Genomic DNA, 27594 nt, shown 5'->3' with positions numbered 1-27594 from the left:
ATCACCAATGTAACACCCTAGAATGCTAAACTTGTTATAGAAAAAAATTATATTTAGATATATTCTTTGAGTTAATAATTATAGGAAAGATCCCAACTTAACGTAACCACAGATCTCTAACACCAAAACCCAAATTAAGAAAATTGCTACCAATCTAGGTAACTAGGAACGTACGAGTGTAATCTAGTCCAATCATCTAGCTAGGGCGCAATACCTTTCCCTAGCAGTATTTGAATGTTCCCCCTCAAACTACTAAACCAGCAGCTAATATAGTGTTAAAATTCTTACATTTCCTACGTATAACTTCCTTGCCCTGTATAACCAATTATTTCACTTCAAGGGATTTGGACACACGCCACTAGAAATATGAAGAGATGTGAGCGAGTGGGATGTGGGGGAGGCACCCGGGGACTTTCTCCTCAACAACCGCTACTGACAGAACTGCTAACATTACCACCGCAGAGCAATGCAGAATTCTAAGAAGAAAATCTACACGTGGCTTAAAATAAATAATAGCTGCAGTTACATTTCACTGCCAATAATTGATTTTAGTATAGCAATTAGGAAATTTGATGGTTTCTATATTCATTTCATAGTTCACAGTAAAGGGTTTTTACTCCTGCATGGAACAAGTAGTCAAAATACATTTTTCCTTTACTCAAAGAAGTCAGGCTAAGACTAATATTTATGGATGATACACAATTCGATGAAGGCTAAGAGATAATTTAGAAAGTCAGAATTAAAGTTAACATACTTCAACAGTCTGAAACTCTGCTTTCTAGTCTCTGAATGAAAAAATATTCCAGTTGCCTTAAGATTGATATTTTGCCAGGACATTAGAGACACGATAGTGCTTTTCAGAAGTAAAAGGAAATGCCCCAGTGCTCTTGGCAACACTATTTCTCCCTTCAGTTCCGCACAGCATGCTGTTTATTATTTAGGGTACAAAGCTTATTTGGTTTCTTTGTGATGATGCTACAATCACAGAGCCCTTTTACATTCCTTGGGATAAAAAGAATTTCACAAATTATTCAATAAATCTCCAATTTTCTATTTTTCAGTGCAATTTTTGTTATTTTCCATCTCACCTCTGTGTCATTATTGAGATTCCACAAATCCAGCCTCCCCATGCCATCCACACAAGCAAACAGAGCTGGGTGGGTGGGTGACCACATAACATCATAAACATAGTCTGAATTATCTTCAAATGAGTACAAAGGCTTGTTATTCTGAAAGAGAAAAGTTGATTCTTAGCACAGTCAAAAGACGACATACATTCAACAGGTATAACAACACTTTATGACATTTAACTCAGTCTAGAAAAAGTTCCTATAATTTCACTATAGAATTTTCTGGAGTTATGAACTAAGAATTGACCATTGGATCGCATTTTCTCTTTAACCTATAGACACCATGCTGTTTTTAAAAAGGATATAATAGAATGTGCTTTAAAAACATGTCAATGAAAGGATTCTGGGACGATGACAGCAATGGCCCTGCACTTTTTCAATCTCTAATTCTCTCCATAAAGCCAGACAAAGCAACAAGGACAGCAAAACCAAAGATCCGCACACAACATCCACAACAAAATCAGGAGACAAAGCTCCAAACAAAAGCAAGTGGAAACAAACCTCTGGTAACTCTAAGGCCTGCACAGTGCGGGCACCTGTGAGGGAAGACGTGGGGGAAGGCACGAGGGCTTCCGAAGCTGGAGCACAGAAGACAAGTGCCTCGCAGGCGACGGCAGATGCTCAGTGGAAGGCTTGGGGGCCAGTCTGAGAACAGCAGTAGACTTCATTGATAAATAAATGCTAGCAGACTCCAATGTCATATAAGTAAGGGCTAATGGTGCGGTTTGAGCCCGGTAAACTCTCAAAATTAACAAACAAAGCTCCTTTTCAAGACAAAGTCTCACCAAAGAGAAAGCGTTGGGAGTAACCTCCAAGTCGTGGCATACAGCCCAAAGGGACAAAGGAAAGAGAAGGTTCAGACACAAGTGGTGAAGAGGAACGGAAAAGGAGCAACTCAGAAAGTACAAGATAGATAGATAAACAGACCAACTTTGCAAAAAACACAAGAAAGCTTTATCCTAGACTGCAAAACTAGGAAAGCTATCCTTGCCCATTCCCTCCCACCTAAAAGCAGAGAAAAACTCATTTCACTAGTAGACAATAAACAACAAAAAAGGATCTTAGTCAAATCCCACACAAAGTTATTATGGCAGATCTTCAATAAGGGTGTCATGACAATTAAATGAGAAAAGAACAGTCTTTTCAACAAATGATGTTGGAACAACTGGATATGCACACATAAAAACCACACACAGAAACTAACTTAAAATGTATCACAGATTTAGGTATCAGAGGTAAAACTATAAAACTCTCAGGAGAAAGCATAGGAGTAAATTGTGACCTTGGACTCGACAACAGTTTTTTAGATAGAAAACCAAAACACAAGCAACAAAAGATAAAGTAGATAAATTGGGCTACATCAAAATTAAATACTCTTGTGCTTCAAACAATATCCTTAAGAAAGCAAAAAGACAACTTACACAATGGGAGAAATATTTGAAAATCATGTATCTGACAAGTGACTTGTACTTAGAACTCCTACAACCCATTCACAAAAAGGCAAATAACCCAATTAAAAATTGGGCAGGATTTGAATAGATTTCTCCAGAGAAGATCTACAAATAGCAAATAAGCACTTGAAAAGATGCTCCACATCACTGTCCATGGGGGACTGCATATCAAAACCACAATGAGATATCACTTTACACCACTAGAATGGCTATAATGAAAAGGGCAGACAATAGCAATTGTTGGTGGTGAGGATGTAAGAAATCAGAACCTTCATACATTACTGGTGGGAATGCAAACTGGTGTAGCTGCTTTGAAAAAGTTTAGCAGTTCCTCAAAATGCTAATTAGAGTTCACATATGACCCAACAATCCTTCTCCTTGGGAATGACTCAAATGAAAAAAGGCAGAAAATACCAAGTGCTGCCAAGGATGCAGAGCAAGGGAATTTTCACATGCTACCACTGAATTATAAACTGGTAAAACCATTTTGGATAATTGCCTGGCAGTACCTACTAAACTAGAATTATACATATCCTATGGTGAAGTATTTCACTCCTAGGTCTATGCCTAATAGAAATGAGTGCTTGTGTCTACAGAAGACATCTACAACTATGCTCATAGCAGCACTATTCATATAAAACAAAGGTTTTGTATCAGTGGTTCTGAACCTTGACTGTACACTGTACTCCCCCTAAGCCTGAGAATTTAAAAAAACATGCTGTTGCCTGGGTCTCCCCCTTTCAAAATATTCTGATTTAATTACTTTGGGGTGCCAGGTGAGCACTAAAAGGTTTAAAAATTGCCCAGGTGATTCTAATGCAACCAAAACTGAGAACCACTGACCTAGATAATGTCTAAAGGTCACTGGAGCTCTAAAATGCTTACAAAGAAAAGGTTTGCCAATATATTTTGCTAAAAGAATGAATCAAAGCAAAGAGCTTCTTTGAATGATAGCATTAAAATAAGCAAAGGTAGCTCACTCTGGCACAGTGGTGACTATAAATACTGTACAGTCAAAGGACAAGCCATGTTTTTTCTGAGTTCTTTATGGTGATGGGTTGGGTTGAATAATCTCCTCCTCCCAAATTCATGTCCACCTGGAACCTATAAATGTGATGATATTCGGAATCAGGGTCTTTGCAGAAATAATCAAGTTCAGCTGAGGTTATACTGCATTCGGGCAGGCCCTAAATCTAGCATGACTGTTTGTCTTAAAAGAAGAGAAAAATGTAGACAGAGAAACAGAAAGAACACCATGTGATGACAGAGGCAGAGACCGGAGAGGTGCAGCCGCAAGCCAAGAAGCACCAAGACGTCTGGCAAACAGCAGCAGCTGGGAAAGAGGCATGGAACAGAGGAATGGATTCTCCCTGAGAGTCTCCAAAAGTAACCAACCTTGTCAACACCTTGATTTTGAACTTCCAGCCTCCAGAACTGTGTGTAAATTCCTACTGTTTTAAAGCCACATAGTTTGTGACAATTTGTTACGGCATCCTTAGGAAACTAATACAGTAATTCTGTATTTTTCTGCAGTAACGGGGAGTTCTAGATTAATAACCAAAGAGTCCCTGCAGTAAATACATGAGTGAGGTGCTCTCCAGAGGACTGGTAAATAAGTATGTCCTCACCTGGAACAGAATAGAAATAGATCCTCTGTTAAAAAGAAAAAAGATTCCAAGATCAGAAATACCTTCCTAATAACCTGACTGAATATATGACCTTTCTGAGAAGGAATCTGTCTATTAAAAACAATGGAAATACAAAGAAGCAGAGTCTTACAAGAAAAATGACAACAGTACCCAATTCAGCATTGTTTAGGAGTCTCAGCAATGGATTTTGAGAATTTACCACCCATGGCAAGGCTATCTCTATGTGAAGATGAATGAATCAGGCTATCTTTCCTTGATGCCATTAAACATTCAAATCAGAAAACTTCTTTTGTTCCAATTCCTTGCTCACCAAGCCATCTTCTGATTATAATTTGGCTTCCCATGTGGGTTGTCTACAGGGAAACAATGAGTTGGTCAGGCCAGCATGAGTATCTGGGTCTTCTGGCAGTTTCTCATTATAAATTAGTAAATTGACCTTCTCCAATGTATATGTGTCTTAGGAGCGTGTTCCAGACAGCTAATCAACACTAGCAGACTAAGAAAACCGAGTTTTTAAATATGCAAAAGACAAGCTGAACACTGGCCAGCAGCAAGTTACTATTGTAAATGCGGCCGTCATGGAGGACTGGGTCCTGATGGTCAATAGACTTCCCCAAGAAACACCCCAACCTCAAAGCATTTTTTCATTATAACATCTCTAATATGTACACAGTTGCTACTCCAAGTGTTAGTTAAAATCTCTTCAACCCCGTTTAAGTGCTGGTATTCTCTGAGAGTTAAATAGGAAAGCAGTGAAAATAAAGATGGGATTTAAGACATCAGAGACTGTAAAAAAATGTTAAGGTGTGTATGGGCTACAAAAGTCTGCAAACTACCAATGCTAAGAAATTACTACATTAACAATCTTAATTTTGTTACTTTATGGTCAATATGGTTCTGACAGACATTGTTCTGAGGCTAGAATATACATTGAAACATTTTGTCCCCCAAATAAATAACTCATATTTTAAGAGTAATCTGTAATAAGTATCGTTAAATGTACTGGAACATTAAACTAATTCAATAGGTCTACCTCTTAATTTACACCAGGTCGAGCTCTTAGGGAATCCTTAGGTTACTTTCAAAAAGCTTTTACTCCTCACATACTCTTCGTAATATTTTTCAAGCCTGCCAAAGTGCCTTCAGTTGTGAATTTTCAAATTTGGTGTTTTGAAAAGGTGACAGTATCCTAAAAATGTATTAGAAGCAATGTCTTGGTCTTGGTTGGTTTAAAACTTCACCAAAATGTGGAAAATCCTCTATCTCTTTTTTTCACTAAATATAACTGAATTCAAAAAAGTAATGAAAACAATTTGATGACCCAGAACTCTGTCACTGCACTGTATTATAAATTCTGGAATAAGCAAAATTTAGAAGGTGATTACAGAAGTAGACTACTTTAAATTAAATTTGAGGCAGTGCCAAATTGAGATTACCAGGGATTTTTGAGAGGATTTACAGAAAGGGAGAAAAAGGACTCTTATTTTGCTACTGGGGCAGAGCCAGATCTTAAAAGGACACAAAGATATGGCAATATCTAACGATTCATTCTTGTTTAAAAAGCTTAAAATGGAATAGGAACAAAGTTTTTAAAAAGAGATTATTTAAAAACCTTGCCTGCCTGTTATTATCACTGTGCTGGAGAGCACACAGGCTCTTGTCAAGTTGTTTGGCAGGGTAGAAATAAATCCCCGCAACACAATTAATCATGAAGTATAAATCTAAGATCAAAACAATGACATTGAGAGCCATGCTATTGCCAAATAAAAAATATTTACTCAGCAGACTGTTGCTGTTCTGTCCTTCAAACAGTAGAACTGTTTGTTTGCAGAAAAGTTAGACTGAAAGGTGATTCTTCTGATAAAGTTTTAGAGGGTGCTTGGCATGTATAAAAACACCCTGTTCTATGTTGGCTCATCCTTTAGTCACTAACATTTGAGAGGTTATGTATGTGTGGGGAAGAGGGGAGAAACATGTATCATAGTTGAATGAATAAATGAGGCTTCTATAGTGAAGCTCACAGAAGGAAGAAACACCTAGCCCAATTAGCAAAGAAAGAGACATACCTGCCTCTTATCATTCTTATTTAGAGGCAGTTGTATGTTGAAATACAGCAAAATACAAGAACAAAAAATATCAACCACTAATCGACCAACTGTGTAGTAACACAAAAACAAGCATCAATTAGTCTTTCACAGACATAAGTTCTGTTCTTATTTAGGCAAGACAAACTCCTCGTTTTCCAATCCTGTTAGTAACATGTGTAAGGATGGACTCCTCAAATTTAAGGCTAAAAGACTAGAAAACTGAAGCCCTTAGATATTAAAAACTAATAATAAATCTACAAACAGATACAGAATCTTTTCAATTCCTGAAAGAGGAAGGTGGCCAAAAATCTAACAAAGATGTAATGTCTTCTGTGTCTATAAAAGGACTACTGAGGTGAAAGCACACCCAGAATCCTAGCCCCTTCCAATGTTGCCTGCAGCCTAGAGAGAAATAGTTGGCTGCTTCTTTCCAATTCTGCATCTTGCTTTGGTTTTACTGGCTAGATTATGCATTTCTTTGCTTATGTTTGTGGGAATCTCCTTCTTTTTTCCACTATATCAATCTCATTAAAAGAATAAAAATTCAGGAACAATCCAAGAAAGAAAACAGATAAGTGACTAAATGCATTCAGGCTGTCTGATCCACATGAAGGGACAGGAGAACCGAACATTGGTAAGCATCAGTACATGCTAGACGCCGTGTTAAGCACTTTTCTGTATTTTCCCTTCACTAGACGTATAGTAGTAAGTGCTATTTTGCTATCTGCTAATGCCAAACCTGAAAATGCTTAATTTTAAAAGGCAAGCTTTTAGAGGCAAAGTTTTCTAATTCACTTCATATTAGACTGAAAGTAAGCATCAAGAAAGGACAAGAATGAACAGCAAGTTCATCCCCGATTTCTGAAGCCAATATTTAATAAACAAATGAGTTCACTGTAATAGCAAAGAACATTTGTTAAGACCACTAGGTTTTCCTAAAAAAAATACTGAAAAACCAAAACAGGACTCTAAACTTTGTGTCATGAAGTTACTCAAAAGGTCAACATTTAGAATAAAGCAGATGGAAACATAAAAAAATGTAGCTTAAAATTTAACTTAAATAGAATCTGACATTCTGAGTATGCAGCTTTGCCAGCAACAATGCAAAGCAGAAAAGCTAGACAGCAAAGTCAAGGCATTTAAGTTTTAAAATGAGGCCAAATAAAACTATTAATACAAGGCCTATCACAGAAAGTAACATTCCCCACCCGGATTGGCCTTGAGGCTTTCAATGAGGCAGGGCCACGTCACCTTTATTTAGAATTGCTAGAGAATCAGGAAGCACTTGATAACATAACTGGTTTTTCTGAATAAATGAAACTTATTAAAATAAAAAAACCTATTTAAATTATTTATTGTGGAAAACGAAAATACATACGTATCCATGCCTTTTATACAATACTTTCTTAATGATTCAAATTTATGATGTGTAGCCTTATCACATAGGACTTATCATACATCAGTTTTATCTGTCTTTTCTCCATTTTCCATCAGCTCTGTGAGTCACTGTAGTTCTAACAAGCCTCTAAAATTCTACAAAGAGAAACTGTACGGCTTTTGTGCTGGGCTGTATGACAGCTCTGTGAGGTGCTATGCAAGATACTCAGGGGCTTTTCCCCCCACTCAGTTCAGTGTAGATAATTCAGCACTTAAAACGCCTGAAGTGGTGGAAAGACTGGTCTTTGGTTGTATGTGGGGCTCCCATATTTGTCAGCACACTTTTCTGAAAACGACAACATCTAGTAGCTTACTCATGTTCTGTTTAACTTCTTATCAGGTTCGATCTATCAGTTAATCATTCTAAACTAGTAGAAAGCTTTTCATCTTTCCTATGTAGTATTAGAGCACCACCTTGTGTTAGAAACCCGAGCAAATGAGCAAACATCTGTTTTTAAGATACCTTAGTTGTCCAAAGTTTTACTGTCCAGTCAAATGATGAAGTGACAAAAAGATGTGAGAAGTCTACTGCTCCGACAGCTGCATGACAATGGATGCCAGTGATGGGTCCTTGATGTCCCTCAAACATCTCACTGATTCCAGCTTTGCTGTTTCATAAAAGTGAGAATGTTAAGGAAATTTTGTAAGTTTCTTTTGTAAGTTGACCACTTTTAAATATATAAGCTTGACAGAGTTCAACAAACTTAACTCTGTGCTCAGAACACATCAGAATAACTTGAGCATCATTCTATCCAGATTTGATAACTGGACTAGATTTGATAACTAAAGCAATAAGTACGTTTTTGTACATCATGCTGCAGACGACAGAACTCAAAAATCCAATATCTGACTGGGTGAAATAGAGACAAAGGGACACTACCTGTAGGAGAGAAAATCTGGGCTACTTTTAAATCAAAAGCTTTGATGTGAAGGTGATCTGTATTTGAGAGGAAAACTGGACACTCAAGTTTTTTTTTTTTTAAGGAAGCAACTGATAAGGTCCAGACAACTAGACAATTTCAAAACAGATTGAACAGCAGGTGAAATACTAGTCAATTTAAAATGGGTACGTGACATTACTGTACAATTATCAGTACTGAACCAAAGCTCAAAGTCCAAATAAAATGGGAAAATGACTGAAAATCTCCTTTACAATTTTAAAGGTCAGTATATGGCATGTGCATACTGCATTTGTAATTGCTGAATGTTACCTCCCGCCACTAACTTCCGTGAGCACACCCACACATACAAAACCACAATATAGTACCACAATCCCCAAAATCTGGAACACATCGTGATCCAAAATCACCTTTTAGTTTTAAAAAGTACTTGTTTTAATTTTATATACCTGACCTCAAATAATTTGTCATTAATGAGGAGTGGCTCTCAGGGACAGATTTCTACTTAAAAGGGGGGCAATTTGTTTTAATGAGATTCAAGGGAGAATTTGAAATTACAAATTCCAGTTTAGATTTACCTGCCATGGCGGCACGCTGTGTACACAGAACCTTCTTCACTCCCAACAACAAAGTTGTTAACGTCTCCAACAGGGAAGGACATAGATGTCACAGCGACTGCCTTTGACTGTTTATGAACCAATTCCATGCTATCCTACATAGAAAAGAATTAAAGCTATTTTGTAAACTTGCAATTTTTAATTTTTTAAGAAAAATTTCTAGTTTTAATTGGTTTGTAAACAATTCCTTTACTACTTACATAAATTGACTTTGATTAAATGAATCAGGTTCAAAAATAAAGTATATACACAACAAGCTATTTAACACATGTTTAGGTTTATAAACCATTATAATAAAATGTTATTATGAAACATTCATGAAAAATATAAGCTGGGGTTTATACAGACTTGAAAAATAGCAACATCTGCCTCAAAATTTCAGAGTTTTTCAAGTTGAACTTACCTGTGGATGGGAAAGCATATCCAGGCTCCATGAACAAATTTTTCCATCAGTAGAGATGCTAATCAGATTGTGAGCATTTTGAGTTCCAACGACATTTACACAATATACAGGATGCTGAAAAAAGAGATATTAAAGAAAGTTTTCTGGGATTATTTTACCAAAAAATGAAACAATTTTTACTGCATAATCACAGGTATTCTGTTTCATATGAAAACAGTTTCATATCTTGAGGGCATTTTTAATGTGAAGCTTGATGCTATTCTGTTGATTAACAAAAGGTTGTCTAGGAAGAGAGATGCATTTCTAGTAAGACAGATTAGCCCCCCCCAAAAAGGCCTTTGTTCTTGGTTACTAAATGATAAGGAATTCATACATCAAAGGAAACAGATTGTGAGACTACTCTGATGGACACTCCTAAGTATTTAATGGTGAAGGAGCACAGAAGTCTAATGGAAGTAATCTTTTTACTTACTGTGTGTGCAGCAGCTGACAGTGGAGTTCTTTGCACTGGAGTTCTTTTATTGCTACGGTTATCCCACAACACAATTTGGCCTGAGTATGTACCACCAACAACCAGGTTTGGATGAAATTTTGCAAAGGTAGCAGACATCACAGCTGACTGCAAATAAGTAAGATTTTTATACTTCAGGTTCAAATGGAAGAAGCCTGACAAATTATAAAAATAAATCTATATCCAAAACATTTCCCCCTTTATTATAAGGTATTAGAGGTTATAAAAATAAATTCATTAAAAATTTTCATTTTGTTTCAGAATACAAAAATTTATCTTCAGAAAAGTTTTTGCTTAAAAGTCAGATGGAATGATTATTTATATAAATATGTTTCAGCAACTTATCAAAGAAAGCAAAAAAGTATTTCATTTGATTATAGTATTAAATCAAAAGATAACTGGCTCTGCACGGGCCTCCAACAGTCATCTGACATCAGAGAATATGCTAGTTTTGATTTAGGTAAGTGTTTTTTCAGAATTAGGACATTATTAAAAGATTATTACTTATGCAACCAAAAAAGGCTTGCAAATTCTAACCTTCCACTAAGTCCACTTTAAAACTGCATCTGTTTCCTACTTCAAACATATGTTTCTACTTAAAACTATCTAGTTCCAACTCCTCAGGCCATGTATAAGTAATTCAGTGGGCCAACAGTCTAATTGTATATTCAGCAAATAAGTTCCTGAGAAACTCCCTGTAGAAAAGACATTTTATAAAAGAGTTCTTTTATATAATCAATCACAATAACAGAAAATCACAACTGTAAAGGACTTTAGGTGTGATTAAACATTATAAGAGATGTCAGAAAAGCTACAAAAGACAGATCATGTTGAACTGAGACGTCTTCAGTTTTCTGTTCACATCTGTTTGCAAACATGGGGTGGTTTAGTAAATGCCAATCCAATGAAATCATTATGTTGACAAGAAAAGAAAAAAGGTACTTGTCTAAATTCATTAATGAATTCTTAAATGTGGGGAAGACTGGTAAAAGATCATCTTACCTGGCAGTGAAACACATACTCTGGGGTCGTTTTTTTGTATTTCATATTCCATACAAGGGCCACCCCGTCAGGCTCATGAGGAGCATCTTCATTGTTATTATAGGAAGCCACAAGTAACTCTGGATACTGCTCGCAAAATCAAGTGGGGGAAAAAAAGCTATGATAATAAGAACTGTTTTACATTCCTAGTTACTCAACAGTCTTTATCAAATTATTCTGAAAATATAATACCTAACCCTCACCAAAAAAGATATCTCTAGAGTTATGCTCACTGGAACATTAGAACTTTAAACTAGTACAGTTAGTTAAAGCATGTGTTGCAATTTTATCCAAAGGATTGGCGAGCAATTGACATTAGTAAAACTGGGTTGTGGCATAAACAAAATCTTGAGTTTTAAGTACAAAGAATGTTTCCAATCCTTTCTTCCATAGTACATGATGCAAAACGAATACGACAGCATTAAAACCATCATTATTATTTTAAATTACATATTGATTTAAACAGTTTCTAAAACTAAAACTACCCAATTCAAAAATGAGTTAATAGCAACCAGTTTTGTTGTAATTTACCTGAGATGACCAATCCAAACAACTAACAACCCGATGCTTTGACCAACGTTCGTCAAAAAATTGTCGATTTAATGACAGTTTAGCACCTGCTTGAATCTCTCTACAGAAAAGACCAAACACAAAAAAATGTGTTAAACTTCTCACTCTTAATCTTAAAGGATTTAACACTGCTGTACCCATAATTTTAGCAATTAAGCATTACCCTTCTTTGTCTTCCAAATCTCTTCCACTGTAGTCAAAGAAGATGTTAATCTGCTCAGAAAGAGCTCTTTCTACAATTCTTGTAGAATGGTCAAAGAAACTTAAAAATTCCTCGGAGTGCAAGATTTGTTGCTTTTCTTCTTCAGTCAGTTCATGAGGAGGGGCTAGAAAACAAATGTTTTTCTAAAGTCTGATTTATACCAGTTAAATCAGGTCAACTCACGGCTACAGTTTGGATCAATGAATGGCAGACATTCTTTTCAATCAGATTCACGTCTTTGATTTAGAGCATTTTATTCTACTTTAATACATAAATAATAAAAGAAATCTTAATAGGAATCGACAAAATTTTTCAAGTTAAATTCTGTAAGATACCTTTACTATCATGGTCCTCATCTGTCTTTAAAGGTTTCTCTTCTTCAGGTTCAATAGGAGGTTTAGGAGTCACTCCGTCGTCTTCTTCCTCCTCATCTGAAAACACGGAATAACACTGAAATTGTTTTTATGAAAATAATTGATAATTTTTGAAGTAGTATTCAGAAGGTATCGCATCTCTTTACATAAAAGCAAAAGTAAAGCACTGATACGACAGAACAAGCACAAATAATACGAATTTTGTCAACACCATTTTAAAGAAAGAATTAAGTAGATCCTCCTGGATTTTATACCTACCTATGTGGCACCTCATCAAGTCACACCAAATTCTGTAGCTACATAAACTGAAATAAGATATATAAGCAACTAGGATGAATTCCTCACAGAAATCTCTAAAAGCTTGCAAGCATTTATCATTCCAGACAGAACAACACGCAAGTCCTGCATAGTTTTATGTAGCACGCTGACACTTTAATGCTGTAGAATGAAGAAAATCAAATGTCTAAAATAGCCTACAGAGCTGGCTGCTTACTTGTGATCTGAAACCATCAGTGTGTCTAATGGGTCTTCCTATGGCATAAACGGCTTACATTAACTCTCAGGTTGCTATTTGAGAGGCAGATTTTAAAGATAATAGCTATGAGACCACATTTTCTATTCTGTCATTTTAAATGCAAGTCTCATTATCTACCGTTATATAATGTGACAGTAAGTACCTGAAACTGTTTTCTTAACTTGAATAAAAATATATATTGAGATAATATACAATGTTTATAAGACATTTTTTATTATTAAATCTCCTCTTATATTCCCAAACCAGGAAATAACTTGAAATAACATTTTAAAATATTATAGAACATACAGCTCTGCCTACCTTCTCTTTCACTACTTTCTGAGATGGATTTTTATGGAGAAAATGTTTATTTTTATTGCCTAAACAGATATGTCATTTCTCTATACGGGAATGGCAGCAGGCGTCTACAGCAGAGTGCATCTCAAGTAATGAGAGCCTATTCAATAAGGGAACTTTACTTGTTAGTTATGTCACTTCCCTGACCCATGTTCAAAATTATCTAAAACACACATACATACGACGTACACAAAAGAATGGTCAAGGAAGGGAACCAGCTGCTAAGTCATGCTACCAGCAGCCAGGCCAGCTGACTAGATAGTAACAACCAGATGGTACTGCTGGGACTGTGTCTTTCTGCTACAAGGTGGCAATGGGATGGCATAACATTCTTCCGCTTGACTGCTTCCAATCCTGTCTCTCCCCAATGGCAAGCCTGTGCAATTACCCACACTCCAGGCGGCCTACAGATAAGCCTTTTCCCTGCAAACAAAATGCAGCTTGTAGGCCACACCAGCTGCCAAACCACACACATAGTGTTAGGTTTGGAGAGCTATGAAAATCTTTCTATCTCTATAGTATAAGTAATAAAAATATAACCGTACCTGTAGGAAAGAAAGCTTTAAATGACACTGTATAATGCACACAATGATACAACCTCCAACTTAATCAAAATGATAATGACGTATGCCAATCCTACATTACTTGAAATTGAGCGATTTTTACGTTCTGACAAGTTTACAGAACTAGGATAAATGGCACGAATGATTTCAATATATGCTCATACTTTTGAACCAAATGGTGAAGGTTAAAATTTTTCCTTTCAAGGGCCTCAATCAGCCACAAAGGAAAACAGTAATCACTGTCTTTTCAGCCAGCCCAACCGCATTTGTCAGCCCTTTCTCCGTCAATGCAGCCAGAGCAATCAACCTGCCAAACATTCAGAATGGAAAAACAATCTGAAAATACAGGGTATAATGCACCTGCCAGTGAAAATGGCCATTTCAAGAAAAGCTAGTGATCTCAGTGACCCCACTGAGGAGGCGGTAGTGCAAAGGGGAAAGAACACGTAAAAGAATTCTTAGCGATCGCCACTCTCTTGCACATTGACACTTCCTTACAAAGCATGCCAATTACAGCTTTTGTGCTACTTAAAAAATGAAAGCTTTTTTTTGGACAAAATAATCACACAGAGAAACAGAAAGACAGTACTCCTTTTTAGATGAATTCTCATATACAACGGATTATTAATCTCAAAACAGTATAACTGGTAACAATTCTACATTGCTCAAACATCAGAATGAAATACTACCATAAAGTCACTTGCAAGTGTAACGTAATAAAATAAATTACATTCAAATTAAAGTTGCCTTTTAGAATAGGATATTTACATCAATTAAAAATTAAGTCTGAGAATACATGTATTTTTTCCATTTCCTGCTAATACCATCAGCTATCCTGATCAATTTTGTTCACTAGTAGAGTTCTGTATATAAATCCTAAAATCAAAGACGGATTTTGTGCCACCCTGAACAGGTCATTCTTGAGCATTGTGAATTATAAATTACAGCCTCCTACCCACATCATATTCTCCTCCCTAACTTTGTTGCATTATACGGCCTCTAAGTACCATTTCCAATGACAGGTGTCAAATTCTTGTCATAATGCATATGGTCAGTACTTTAGTGCTAAGTGACCTCATAATCTACATATTTAACAGAAACGATCTTGTTTACAGACACTCTTTTCCTTTCAAAATTTAAAATGTAGATGAAGTATGTTAGACAATGATCTACTATACGGCAACTGCCATGTCTATTTGCCTATATAGATTATTTTAGTTGTAGCTGAATGATGAGTATCAACTATTTAAATACATGTTTTCAGGATTTTATTTTAGAATGAACACACATATCTCCCTTTCTACATGGATTCAAAACTGATTTTAAAACTATGATAGATATTTAAACCCAAGCTTTGTAAAAATGATTAAGCTAAATAAAATTTCAAGGAACATAAAACAAATGATTTGCTAGTCCTAAAAACTACACAACATAATACTTTTATTACAAAGTTGATCTTAAGCAATTATCTATATATATTTGATAAAAATGCCTACCATCAGATTAGAGAATGTTCCTCTGAAACAAATATATTATACGACTCTTATAGTATTTAGAAAATTCTAAAGATCTGCTAAGCTAGCCCCTCTTACATGAAAGCTATAATATATTTAAAAGTGAAAAAGACTGCAACAGAACAGGAAGACTGAAAAATGGGACTGCCATGTCACATCAATTTATTGATGAATATTCATTGCAATATGCTAAGTGGTTAACTCCATGCTTTCTCTGACAGGGAATCTAAGGTTATAAACTGAGCAGTAAAGAATGCATAAAAGTAGCAGTTACTTCTAAAATGACAAATCTCTTGTCAATGAATGCTAAGACTAGGTTTAATGAACCATTGAATTTTTACTTTGAGTTAACATCAAAATTGTGATGTATTTTGGTGAGATGGAAAGAAAAGCTGTTCTGTAAATTAAGATGCACCTTGAAATAACACCACAGAATGAAATTCCAGTTGTCGGAATAATCTGTTAAAATGGAGTGGGTTAATCAAAGTTAAATCATCTATGAAATGGGTGGCTTTTGTTAAAGTGAAGAAAGGAGTCTTCGGAGCAAGTTTTCTCATCTGTGTGTCATATTAGTTAAGAGACATCCAAGCTAATAAGCCTCAAAGTACACTTTGAATTATTTTAAAATATTACAATTCATTTAACAGGTAATATAGAAGATCACAGGAAATCCTCACTAAACAATGATACTTTTTAATCTATCACTTATCACAATTAATCTCAATATGAAGTGAAAAACAAATCCTATCATTAGTGTATTAATTTTGTTTAGGAAATACATTTTTGTCTATAAGTTTATTATATAGTTTCATTATACTGATGTACCCTATTTTAAGATAGTTTAATATCCTACGAAGAATTCCAAATTTAAAAAGTAGTCCAATTATTTATGGTACAAAGGAGTTGACACACCGTTCTAAAAATCAGGAAATGTTTTGCATATAAAATATTATTTAATTTACAAAAATTCAATGTGAATAACTTCATAAGCACTTTCCAGAAAAATGAATATTAAAGGAAAATGCTTCAATCATTACTTTAAAAACACAGGTCGGATATGAATGATTTTTCCTTTAGTATTTTCAAAATAACCCTTTCTTTTCTGGATCAACATCATTTTGAATCACTTCATTTTCAATCCTTTTGTCCTTAATTTTATCTTCTTATACCTTACTCTTTAAAATCAATATTAAGATAATTTATATTGGGAGAAAGCTTCATGAATACATTAAAGGAATCCATTCCTTTTATTTTTTAAATATCTATAGTTAGATGCAAGATCACTTGAATTTCCTTAATAATTTAGATCTTCAACAAGGAAAATATATAGCAGACTTTTTCATCAGAAATATTTTGAATACAGATCTAATGCTAATTTGGAGGACATATAAGAAAGGAGTAATTAATTACACTATTTAACACAGGATTTCTCTCTCTACATAGTCTTTTTTATACATAAAATTCAGATTTTATTTAGGCAGTATTGGCATCATTTTACATAGATCCTGTTATCTGTGATCTCATAAATATTACATTTTTCGGAGGCCATAAATTCAGATATGCTGATTAAAGTCTTTCAATCAAGATTAAGAACAAATGCTTCAATTTTCAATTATATTTATATTCTCATAGATTCTGTGAGGGTTAAAACTAATTTAGTAAGTGTGTTATTTATTCCTGCATTTTTCAAAAATACATTTTAGACAAGGGTAATAATAACCAGAAGAACCCACAAATTTAGTCTAACATGGGAAGAAGCATGGATTCCAGATGTTAAGATCATACAATAAAAAATTAAGAGCTATTTACATACAATACTTTCCTACACCTTATAAATGCTAATCATCATGTACCTGAATAAAAATATCTGCTACTAAACCAATACTAAAAATAATTACAAAACACACACATACAAGAAAGGGGAATGGTGTAAGGAAAACAGCATTTCACTAAAACTCAAAAGGCAGGTTCTGGTTGAAGCCCTGATGTTCTCTCACACTGTTAACACATGTTCATCAATTAACTTCCCGGGGCCTCAATATCCTCAGGTGTATACAAGATTAGATCAGATAACAGGATTGCTTCCTCTTTAAAAATCTGTTTCTAAAAATAGCAAAAACAAAAAAACTCTATACTGAGAGGTGGGTAAGAAAAAAATAATGATTTTTCCAAAGAGTTAAAAACTTGGAAAGAATGTAACTTTTCCAGGAGTGTATCTGTGGGCACCACACTCCTGCCATGTGAAGCTTTTTACCTGCGGAGAACAAAATTGACTGAGGTTGCATGTTCCTTATCAATTTCATTCACAGTAGGTGCTTTAAAACAGCAAAGAACCTCAGTTCAGAAACAGTACTACCAACTTACAGAGTAAACATGAAAGCAAGATGGCTAGAATAGGGGGAAAGAAAAACAACGCAGAATAAAAACTGCTTTTTAAAATAATAGATTCAACCATTTTTTTAAAAATGGAAGAGTTAAATCTAAGACCAATTTTTATCTTCAATTTGGTAACTCACATTACTTCTGCACTGATTACACTGCCTACCCAAGTTTAATTTACTGTCTGTTACACTTAAATTGTGATTCTGGCAATTTTGTCTCATGGTGAGTTTTGGAATTTGTTTCATAATTCTTAAATGGGAACCAGCCAGGCTTAGTTTGAGAACCACTGTATTAAAGCAATGGATAAGTACACGTATAGTTAAGCACAAAGTGTTTTCATTATACAACCTTAATTTCAGTGTTTTTTCTTTCCCTCTTTCTGAAAACTTGCACAAATTGGGAAAAGAAACTTAATGTAAGAGCCCCCAACATGAAAATAACTGTAATGATATAGAAAGGAAATGATCTCATTTTTTAAATTAGTTCGGATGTACAAAGCAACGTAGTAGACATTTAAGCCCCTCATAAAGTGATAACCCACCCCCCGAGTTACTACCCCTCTGATATCTTATATGGCTGTTACAATACCATCGACTATCTTCCCTGTGTGGTACTCCACATCCCGTGACCATATATACCTATATATTTAGTTATGGTTGACATTCAATATTGTATCTCATTTTTATAAGTACTTCCAAAGGCTAAAGATGGCCTCATGGCACTTGGGTACATTTCTCACTCTCCTTCCCTCAACCTGAAACTAAGAAAACCAAAGAAAGAATAATCTAGCACTTTCACATATATAGCACACACTCAGTAAACTTGTAGAATTAATGAATACTTGTTAGGTTGCAAATGAATAAACATGGGCCTTCATAAAATTAACATCTATGTCTAGTTCACTCAGGAAAAATTTAAAGAGAGTGGTACTGATGCAGGCATACCCATCAGAAGCTGGGCTCAGTTCACCTATCTTGTCACTTTCACCTTCTATCAGTTAAGAAAAATTCAGTTTAAGACCATGAAGATAAAAACTGTTTATGTATTATTCTTAGGCAATCATTATACAATGATATTATCCTGATGCAGATATACCAATAAATAAGGTAACTAAACCATGTTATCCTTTAATGAAGTGTTTTTCAAGCTATAGGTCTAAGGCAATAAATTTAGTACACCCTGGTCAACATTTTAAAAAATGAAATATATTAAGAGAAAGGAAGGTGCTATTTCATAAAATTCTTGTTTCAGTTATACCTCTGTATCTATGTTTGTACAGTATTATAAGATTAATTGAATTTCTTAACGTACTATCATACAAGCATGCAAGTGCTGCTATAGTGGCAGTATGAGAGACAGAACACCTTGGATCAGTCAGATTGCTTTAGAATCTTAGCTACTAGCTATGTGACCTTTGATAAATGATCTTGTTCACCTTCAGCTTCTTCATGTGCAAACAGAACCAATCCTTAACATTCAAGGTTTTGGTGAGAGGATTAGAGGGAAAGAGTTTCACACTGTACCTGATATGTAGTAGGCACTCTTGCTGCTAAAATTTTCAGTTATCAATTTAAACATGAAGTGTGAAGAACTATTACAAAGGAATAGCTAAAATAATATATTGGAAAGATGCTAAGAGGTTCAATTTTGTTCAAAGCATTCAGAGGGATATATAGAACACAAAATAACAGCACATTTCCATCTACAAAGTATGTCATCATGGAATTCAAAAAGACTATAAAGGAAAATCTATAACGGTTTCATTTATGTATCTAAGAACAAATAATGATTAGGATATAATATAGTCATTAAAATCAAGAACTGAAACTAATCATACTTTTTCACCCAATTTCATCAATAATTATATTGTAGCATTAACACTGGAAAATAACCTATTTTCTCAGTAGTTAGCTCCAGAATAAACACATGAAAATAAATATCCCAAACAAGCAAAATCATTCTCCTGAGGAGGTAAAAGCAATTAATTCCTTCCCCAAATATTTATTGCGTACTTACTATAGGCCAGGCACTACTCAGTCTAGACATACCAGCAATAAAGAAGCAACAGTCCTTATTCTCAGGGAAAATTTGGCAAAGAAGTTGAAGTATGACGATGCTAGAAGCCTTCCCCCAAATAATTTCAAACGGAAAAGAATACAGTTTACTTTGTGTTTCTGGGTCATCAGCTTATCTAACAAATCATGATTGTTCTAATTTTTTAATTACTTACAAAATAAAGATGGAAAAAAAGAATTTTTTAAAAAACACCAGTCTTATATTATGTAGCTATATATTCAAATTAGTTCAAAGGCAATAACTTACATGTTCACATTTTAAAATTTATATGCATCTCAAAATTAAGCAATTAAAAATGCAAATTTCAAGTAGGGTATAAAAACGTGTATATAATTTCTGAAAAAATGTATCAGAAAACTGAAAACAAAATATTAACAATGGTTATTACACAGTAGCATCATAGATATTTCCTCTTTATATTCTTTCTGTATTTTCTATTCTCTGTGATATACAACTATAAAAACTAGAAAAAATTATTTTCAAAAAATCAAAGTTTTCACTTAAACTGAATATAACTATAGATATGTTACAATAGGCATTACCCAAAATAGCTTCAGAACACTTTACATTTCAAACAATCCAAAATGCATTTTGTAAGAATGATGATATAACTAAAAATAAATCTTCAGATTGTTAGATGAAGAAAAAAAACCTAATTTATTTTTTAAATGAGTCATTATACCTCATTTTGACAATTTTGCTCACTCCCTGAGCAAAAGATTAGATATCAACTTATCTAATAATGTAGCTCCAAAAAGACAGACATTATAATGCTTGAATTAATATACTAGTTAATAAAATAATATTTCCTGGAAATTATAGATCCTGCAGTGTTAGTATTTTTCATACTGATAGTTTAACACTTTATCTTTTCTTTTTTAAGTTGCTTGTATCTCAAACAAGTTTGCCATCATTGGTTGTTTTTTTTTTTCTGGTAAGATGAGGATTTTGTACTTGTGAAAGCTATCTTACCAATCAATGGAGGAGCAGGAATGAAAAAAAAGTATCCATAGAAATAAGCATTTACATGGTCAAGTGAAAAAATACTTGGATAAAAATGCTATCCTGATTTCCTCAAAATTTTCAAAGTGTAATTGTATATATGATAATGTCAACTCCTCTGAGAAGATGAAAGTGAAAAATAAAATTTAAGGTATTTATTTCATTTCCCTCAGTGGGGCTGAAAAAGAACTGTTAAAAGTGCATGTGATGATCTAGTCAAAAATAAATAGTTGTAATATTAATTTTCTTTTGAAGTATATATAAACATAAAAATCTAAAGATTTCGTTTGGTAATAGCCAGGGATTTCAGGATTTCCCCCTTTTGCTTATCTGTTTTCCGGGCTTTCTGCAACGAATGTTACTTTTGTTTCTCTTTAATGGAGAGACATGGTAATTTAACTGAAATTTTAAAAATAAATTAATTTAAACATTTGATAGTTTTTATGTTTGCTATTCTATGATTAAGTAGGAATAAATTTTCCTGGTCAAGGAGAAAAAAATGTTCCTAAAAGGATAACTTATGGGCCCACAATTCCAAAATATCAACAACTCTAAAATCCGTTACTTACTTAGTGGTAAACCCTGACACAAAACCAAAGGTAAAGCTATTATAATCATTACTTATCTCACTCTGAATAAACTTTTGCTGCCAAAAGATTAATATTAATACCTAAGATGCTAATGGAGTATTTACACATGGTAAATATACTTTACTACTTTTCTGAAATCTAAAAAATTCTAATTTCAAATAGATAGCTCCAAAGGTTTCAGATAAGAAACTGTGGATCTGTATTAGGGATCTTATTTAAGCCTCTGACATGTATGACAAATTTTTTAGTCCCACTGGGAAAAACAAGAACCATCTTAACTTTAGCTACCTAATGAAACTTAAAAAATCAGTCCCCAACATAAAAATGGTAACTCCTGGTTTAAGAATCAAAGGACTCCATATTCAATATGTGTGTGTATATTTCCCGCCATTACATACAAATTAAAGTCTGCCATATAATCAACACAGTAGAGCCCTTAGATCATAAAAGAGAAAGTTTAAGAATTAGATCTAGATTTGTTCATTAATATGGATAGTAATTACAACATATTAGAATACAGTATGCATTACGGAAAATAATTTACATGATTTCATTCACTGTGGATACATGCTCTTTTAGGAAAGAATTATGCTCAGTGACACAGAAATAGAACATTCCTAAGCTCTTCTGCTTCCAAAACAGGACAAAATAAAACTGAACGACTTAAACTTATATCAAGAAAATTAATAATCATGTATATAGCTTATATTTTATTAACTTTTAAAAGAAAAAGTTTTAAAACTCTGAAAAATGAATACATAAATATAGAAACACTAAAGCATTAGTTTTATGATGCTTCCCTAAGAAAATGTGCCAAAAAACAAAAACAAAAAATGCAGAAAAATAAAAAAACAATCCACTTATTTAACATGTGGGCTTAATGACAATCATATTAAGGACAGATATTCACCTTCTTTAGGTTGAGCCATAACTGGAGTCTGAGTTTCCTTTGTATATGTCACGATTTCTCGAGGAGGAAAGTCAACTTGTGTAATTTTAGCCATTCCAAGTTTAATAGGTCCTCGTCTAAATAAAGTGAACACAAATGCTTTTAAATACAACAAATGATACATTTAAACACATCAAACCATGTTATTTTGGAAAAGTTAGAATTAAACATTATGTACCCAACATTGTCATTTAAATCCCTGTTTAACTCAAGATATTTTAGGTGAACAATGAATTAGCTTTATCTTAATAAAAGAATTGGAAGGTAGCAAAACCAAAAGATATTTCTGAATCATTCAAGGTGTTTATTTTTCACTTTAAAAAGGCAAACAATTTAGTTTCTTGGAGCAAATGTGTGGGCAATAATAGAGTCAGAGGATAGAAATTTCAAAGTGGTCTGCTGAATATGGTTGGTTATGGACTATGGTTGGTTTGGGCAGAGATCTGATTCTGGACTTTTTTGAAGAGTCAGATAACAAGGACCACACTCAGATACCTTCACTATTAGAAGACTTCAGCTTTAAGACTGAAAAATAGGTTTCTATGGAAAACGTATATTTTACAGAAATTGAGAATCATACAATTTTGATTTTAAAATGAAATATTTAAACTTAAATCGCTAATCTCTGCATGGCCCATACTGTCCTCAATCCAAGTATGGACAAACTACAATGCAGGTATTTTATATCTAAACTAAAACAACAGATCTTTTGAATACCATAAAACTACTACAGTTACTTCTATCTTCAGAGGGGAAACATTCTTTTTTGGTAAACAGAAGAAAAGTTGTGGCTGAGGAAAATGGACCAAAGATATTATCTTGTCTTGGTTATCATACTAGAAGTCTAAATTCTAAACCAAATAAAGTATGCATCCAAACTCCCAAAGAAGTTCTCAATTATGGAGCTGTCTTAAAAGGATATCTAATAAAGACATTGTTGTGACTTCCAGAATATCAAGCAGGATATCTGAAATTTACATACATATCATTGGTATTATAACTTTTTTCTTATATAAACATCCTTTTAGAATCCTCTACAAAAAAGGATAATAAAATTAGTAGATTTAAAAAACTGATTTTTTCTAAAGGTCCTAAATGTGGGCCATGAGAAATTTTTAATGTGTTTTCTACTTTAGGAATATCTTAGCCTTAAAAAAAGAAAAAAACAAACAACCATAATCAAAGAATTAAATGAGGAAAATTTAAGTACTTTTAAAATAATCTAGTATTCTAAGAATAAAATTTGAAATAAGAAACATTAGATTCTGATTTTTAAGATGTAAACCATATGAAAAGCAAATCACTCACATATCTAGGGAAAATGGTCATGCCAACAATATTATGAACAAGTTACTAACTTTAATACATATGAGGTTTAATAGGTAAAAAAAAATCACAATATTAAAACAAACAAAATAGTCTAAGATTTAAAGGTAGAAGAGTAGGGAGGTAATACCTCACTTATCCAAAAGCTAGTTTAACTGAGAATAGGAAACAACTGGGGTTCGGGAAGCCTCAGGGCAGCCAATAGAGAGGCTTTTTAGTTAATGTACAAGAAGCTCATGTACTTTCCTTATTTGCCCTAATTCAAGGCCTATTTACTCTTACTTTAGACATCATTCCAAAGGTATTGGTCATATGTTTTAGAAGCTGCAAATTATGAAGGGAAAACAGCTATCTGTCAGGCGCAATGGCAGCAGCAAACACATTTTGCACTGGAGACTAGAATAAATGAGTGAATAAATGAATAAATCAACAGCAATCTGGGGCCATAGTGTAGACACCAACAGCTCTGTTCCACTCAAAACCTTAGAAATCATCAGTGAATTTTAATAGAGGGAAATAAATTAATATTCATATTAAGTAACCCAGAAAAGGTTGAGTTACACGTAGAATATGTATTTTTAAAAGTCTGGGAAGTTTGTAATACATCTTAGAAAAACTTACATCAAAAATATAGAAATAATAAAAGGAATCTGGACACTTAAATAGGTAGACTTAGGGTACTTGGAAAATCACACACATAGACTATTTCTTTCACTGAATTTTAGAGGATAAATGAGGTGTCACAGTAAAATATAACTATTTTCCTAACTATATACTGTATTAGAAATTTAAGCAAAATAAAATTAGGACAGTTTCACAAAGAATCAAATTAATTATAAAAGAGGGAAGGTAATAAATCTATTCAATACCCCAAATCGGAATCTGAGTGAAGCTGAAGAACTGATGGATCTGTATCCCAATGCAGCGTCCTAAATGGTTGTAGGACAACCATGAAGCATTAGCAGAAAAGGCCATAAGTTAGTCAAGCAAATACACTCTATGAATAGCTAAAGTACTGTTCACAATTAAAAACCACATGTTCTAGTTAGTACCAGAAACACACCAGGTACCACTCAATGCTCTAGTGCATGCAACAAGCATAATATGGTTAAAGATGCAAACATACAACCCAGAATAGTTAAAAGACAGTATTTTCAGGTTATGGGAAACTAATATTGCACAATAATGGATAAGAACAGCCAAGCATACAACCACCTAAATAATACATTGTTTTTGGATGATAAGCTAGGCTATAAAAAGTTGAAAATTTAAGTTTCCTAAGGAAGAAAACGTTAGTAAAAACATCTTCGTTAATATCTTATAATCTTGCCCAAAGCATTAAATGTGTGCAGGAAATTGTCATATTGCTAAAGGAAATGAGTCAACACATAAGCCTTTCGGTAAGAAAGCCAAAGACTATTCCACTGGGATACAAAATAGCTAAAGTTTCCAAAATGTGACCCTTACGTAATTTATGGGTTAAGCACTGCCTTGGGCTTATATGTCATCTGCTTTAGAAAGCAGCCGAAGATTTCTGTCTCTAAGAAAAAATGTATTTTTCCCAGAAAAAAATATTTTATGTTCAAAGGATTTATCTAAACTTTTAGAGAGTATCAATCCTAAATAAATATTCAGCTGTACTTTATTTAGCCTTGTCTACTGGGTAAATACCTTACACAGGATCTTTTCCACTTAAACAAAATGTAGTCATTACTAGAACAAAAGGTACTTTATCACACTGGCATTCTTATAGGTTAGTGATATATAATTATATACAGTACCGCATGATGCTCATAGTCTTTATTAAAAAGTTAAGCACAATACATTCAGAGCTACCATTTTGTCAAAATATGTTTCTCACTCATATTACGTACAAATAAAACTGTTATAATATTTAAATACCGTGTTTCCCTGAAAATAAGACCTAGCTGGACCATCAGCTCTAATGCGTGTTCTGGAGCAAAAATTAATATAAGACCCAGTCTTATTTTAGTATAATATAAAACCGGGTCTTATCTAACATAATATAAGACCGGGTCTTATATTAATTTTTGCTCCAGAACACGCATTAGAGTTGATGGTCTAGCTAGGTCTTGTTTTCGGGGAGACAGGGTACAACAAATGACTTCTATACTTTATTTGCCTATACAATTTATCAACAAAAACAATCTGATGACTTGAATTAGAGGAATTCTTCATTTTAAAACTATAAACATCTTGGGATTTAAACAGTATTGTGTGTATGGAAAGAAAGAAGAGGCCACAGTGAAGATTGACTTTGTCAAAGCAATGAACAGCAACAAACAGGCTTTGTGAAATCAGAAGTGGTTCTATGAGAACATTTCTCTCCAAGGAATGTTCTGTCAACAGCCTTTACATTATATGAGAGCTCTAGCTGTTATCAATTACGTAGAGCTCCTTGTTGAGGATGTCATTTTAGTCTAAAATCAAGTAAAACTTTGCTGTAAAATATAGTCAGTACAGAAAACACACTGCACAACTTATGGGATTACATTTATTAAAGGCATCTGTAGACCTATAAAGTAAAATTCCAATATAATCCAAAAGCCTGAGAGAGAAACTGGTCAAGAATGGAAAAAAGAAATGAGACATGGATTTCCCAATTAAGTAACAGGCCACCACCTAAATTTTAGAAATAACAGAAGCGATTGAGAAAGTGAACTAGAACCCTAATGAAATGTAGCTTCCTATTCTCAAAGTTAGAGAAATGTCACTTTTCAAGACCTTTCATTTTTTTCATAAATTACCACCAGGCCCAATAGAAATTTTTGGCATTTAGAAATAGTGACTTTGATATATTTCGATATCCTATTTGGTAATGTCTAATATATCTTTTTCCTCTCTCCTAGTATACTAATCTTAGACTATTTTGGCTATTTCACACATCTTCATACATTTTCCTATGATATTTCTTCTTTTTCTCTTTATACTTTCATTACCATCATGCCTACAATTTGAATACATTCTGTTTCATTCTCAGACCCTAGTATTATTTTTCAAAGTCATATATTTAGAAATGTTATTTTATTGCCAATGGCACCAATTAATCAACAATATTAATTATCTTTCTACTATGAAATCTGGAGATGATTTAGTGGAATTCATAGTTTCCTACTCGTGTGTGTGTGTGTGTGTGTGTGTGTGTGTGTGTATAATGAACATACTCAGCTCTCTTGAAAATTAATGTTTAAAATGAGTTCAGAAAAGAGAATGTATGTATTAAGATTAAAAAGATATATCGCCTCATTCAAAAAGGATTTTTTTCCTGTCCTGTTAAACTTAGAAGAAACTAATTTTGCATTCATTCTCCAATAAGAACAAACACTACTAAAGATATTTAAATACCTATTTTCTTGTTTTACAACTTGTCATTAAAAATTTACACTTAAAACCAAACACAAGTTAGCACACTATCATTAGACCTTTTCAATACAGTAAACAACATTCTTAATTTTTAAAAATTAAAGTATAGTTGACATACAATATCATGAGTTTCAGGTGTACAACATAATTATTCAACATTTACATACCTTATGAAGTGATCACTACAATAAATCTAGTAAACATCTGTCCCTGAACAAAGTTATTAAGATACTATTAACTATATTCCCTACCTAAACATTACGTCCCCATGACTTATTTTATAACTGGAAGTTTGTACCTCTTATTCCCCTTCACCTTCTTTGCCCATTCACATTCTTCTTCTCTGTGGCAATCATCAGTTTGTTCTCTACATCCACGAGTCTGTCTGTTTTGTTTGTATGTTTTGTTTTTTAGATTCCACGTGCAAATGCGATGATTTGGTATGTCTTTATCAGTCTGACTTATTTCACTTAGCATAATACCCTCTAGGTCCATCCATGTTGTCACAAATGGCAAGATCTTTCTTTTTTTATGGCTAAGTAATATTCCTGAGTGTGTGTGTGTGT

The 27594-nt window shown here is 33.7% G+C and overlaps 1 protein-coding gene across 11 annotated transcripts in view; it reads right to left on the bottom strand.

The window, feature by feature from the left end:
- The window catches only part of DYNC1I2 (dynein cytoplasmic 1 intermediate chain 2), a gene marked incomplete at its 5' end in the record, with an annotated part of 47897 nt that overhangs the window by 2738 nt on the left and 17565 nt on the right, over positions 1–27594 (bottom strand). For 6 of the 11 annotated variants that reach the window (XM_081050876.1, XM_081050877.1, XM_081050875.1 and 3 more), the window contains 11 exons: positions 1089–1229; positions 8218–8362; positions 9232–9365; positions 9674–9787; positions 10146–10292; positions 11187–11312; positions 11757–11856; positions 11959–12121; positions 12333–12428; positions 22280–22395; positions 24514–24573. In XM_081050876.1, the coding sequence (XP_080907002.1) occupies positions 1089–1229; positions 8218–8362; positions 9232–9365; positions 9674–9787; positions 10146–10292; positions 11187–11312; positions 11757–11856; positions 11959–12121; positions 12333–12428; positions 22280–22395; positions 24514–24573 (1342 nt within the window). The remainder of the gene's footprint in view (positions 1–1088; positions 1230–8217; positions 8363–9231; positions 9366–9673; positions 9788–10145; positions 10293–11186; positions 11313–11756; positions 11857–11958; positions 12122–12332; positions 12429–22279; positions 22396–24513; positions 24574–27594) is intronic. The other 5 variants (XM_081050880.1, XM_081050871.1, XM_081050872.1 and 2 more) reach the window with 1 other exon arrangement.

The sequence above is a fragment of the Rhinolophus hipposideros genome, assembly GCF_964194185.1.
Source record: "Rhinolophus hipposideros genome assembly, chromosome: 6".
NCBI classification, from domain to species: Eukaryota; Metazoa; Chordata; class Mammalia; order Chiroptera; family Rhinolophidae; genus Rhinolophus; species Rhinolophus hipposideros.
This window is presented reverse-complemented; position numbering and strand designations above follow the sequence as displayed.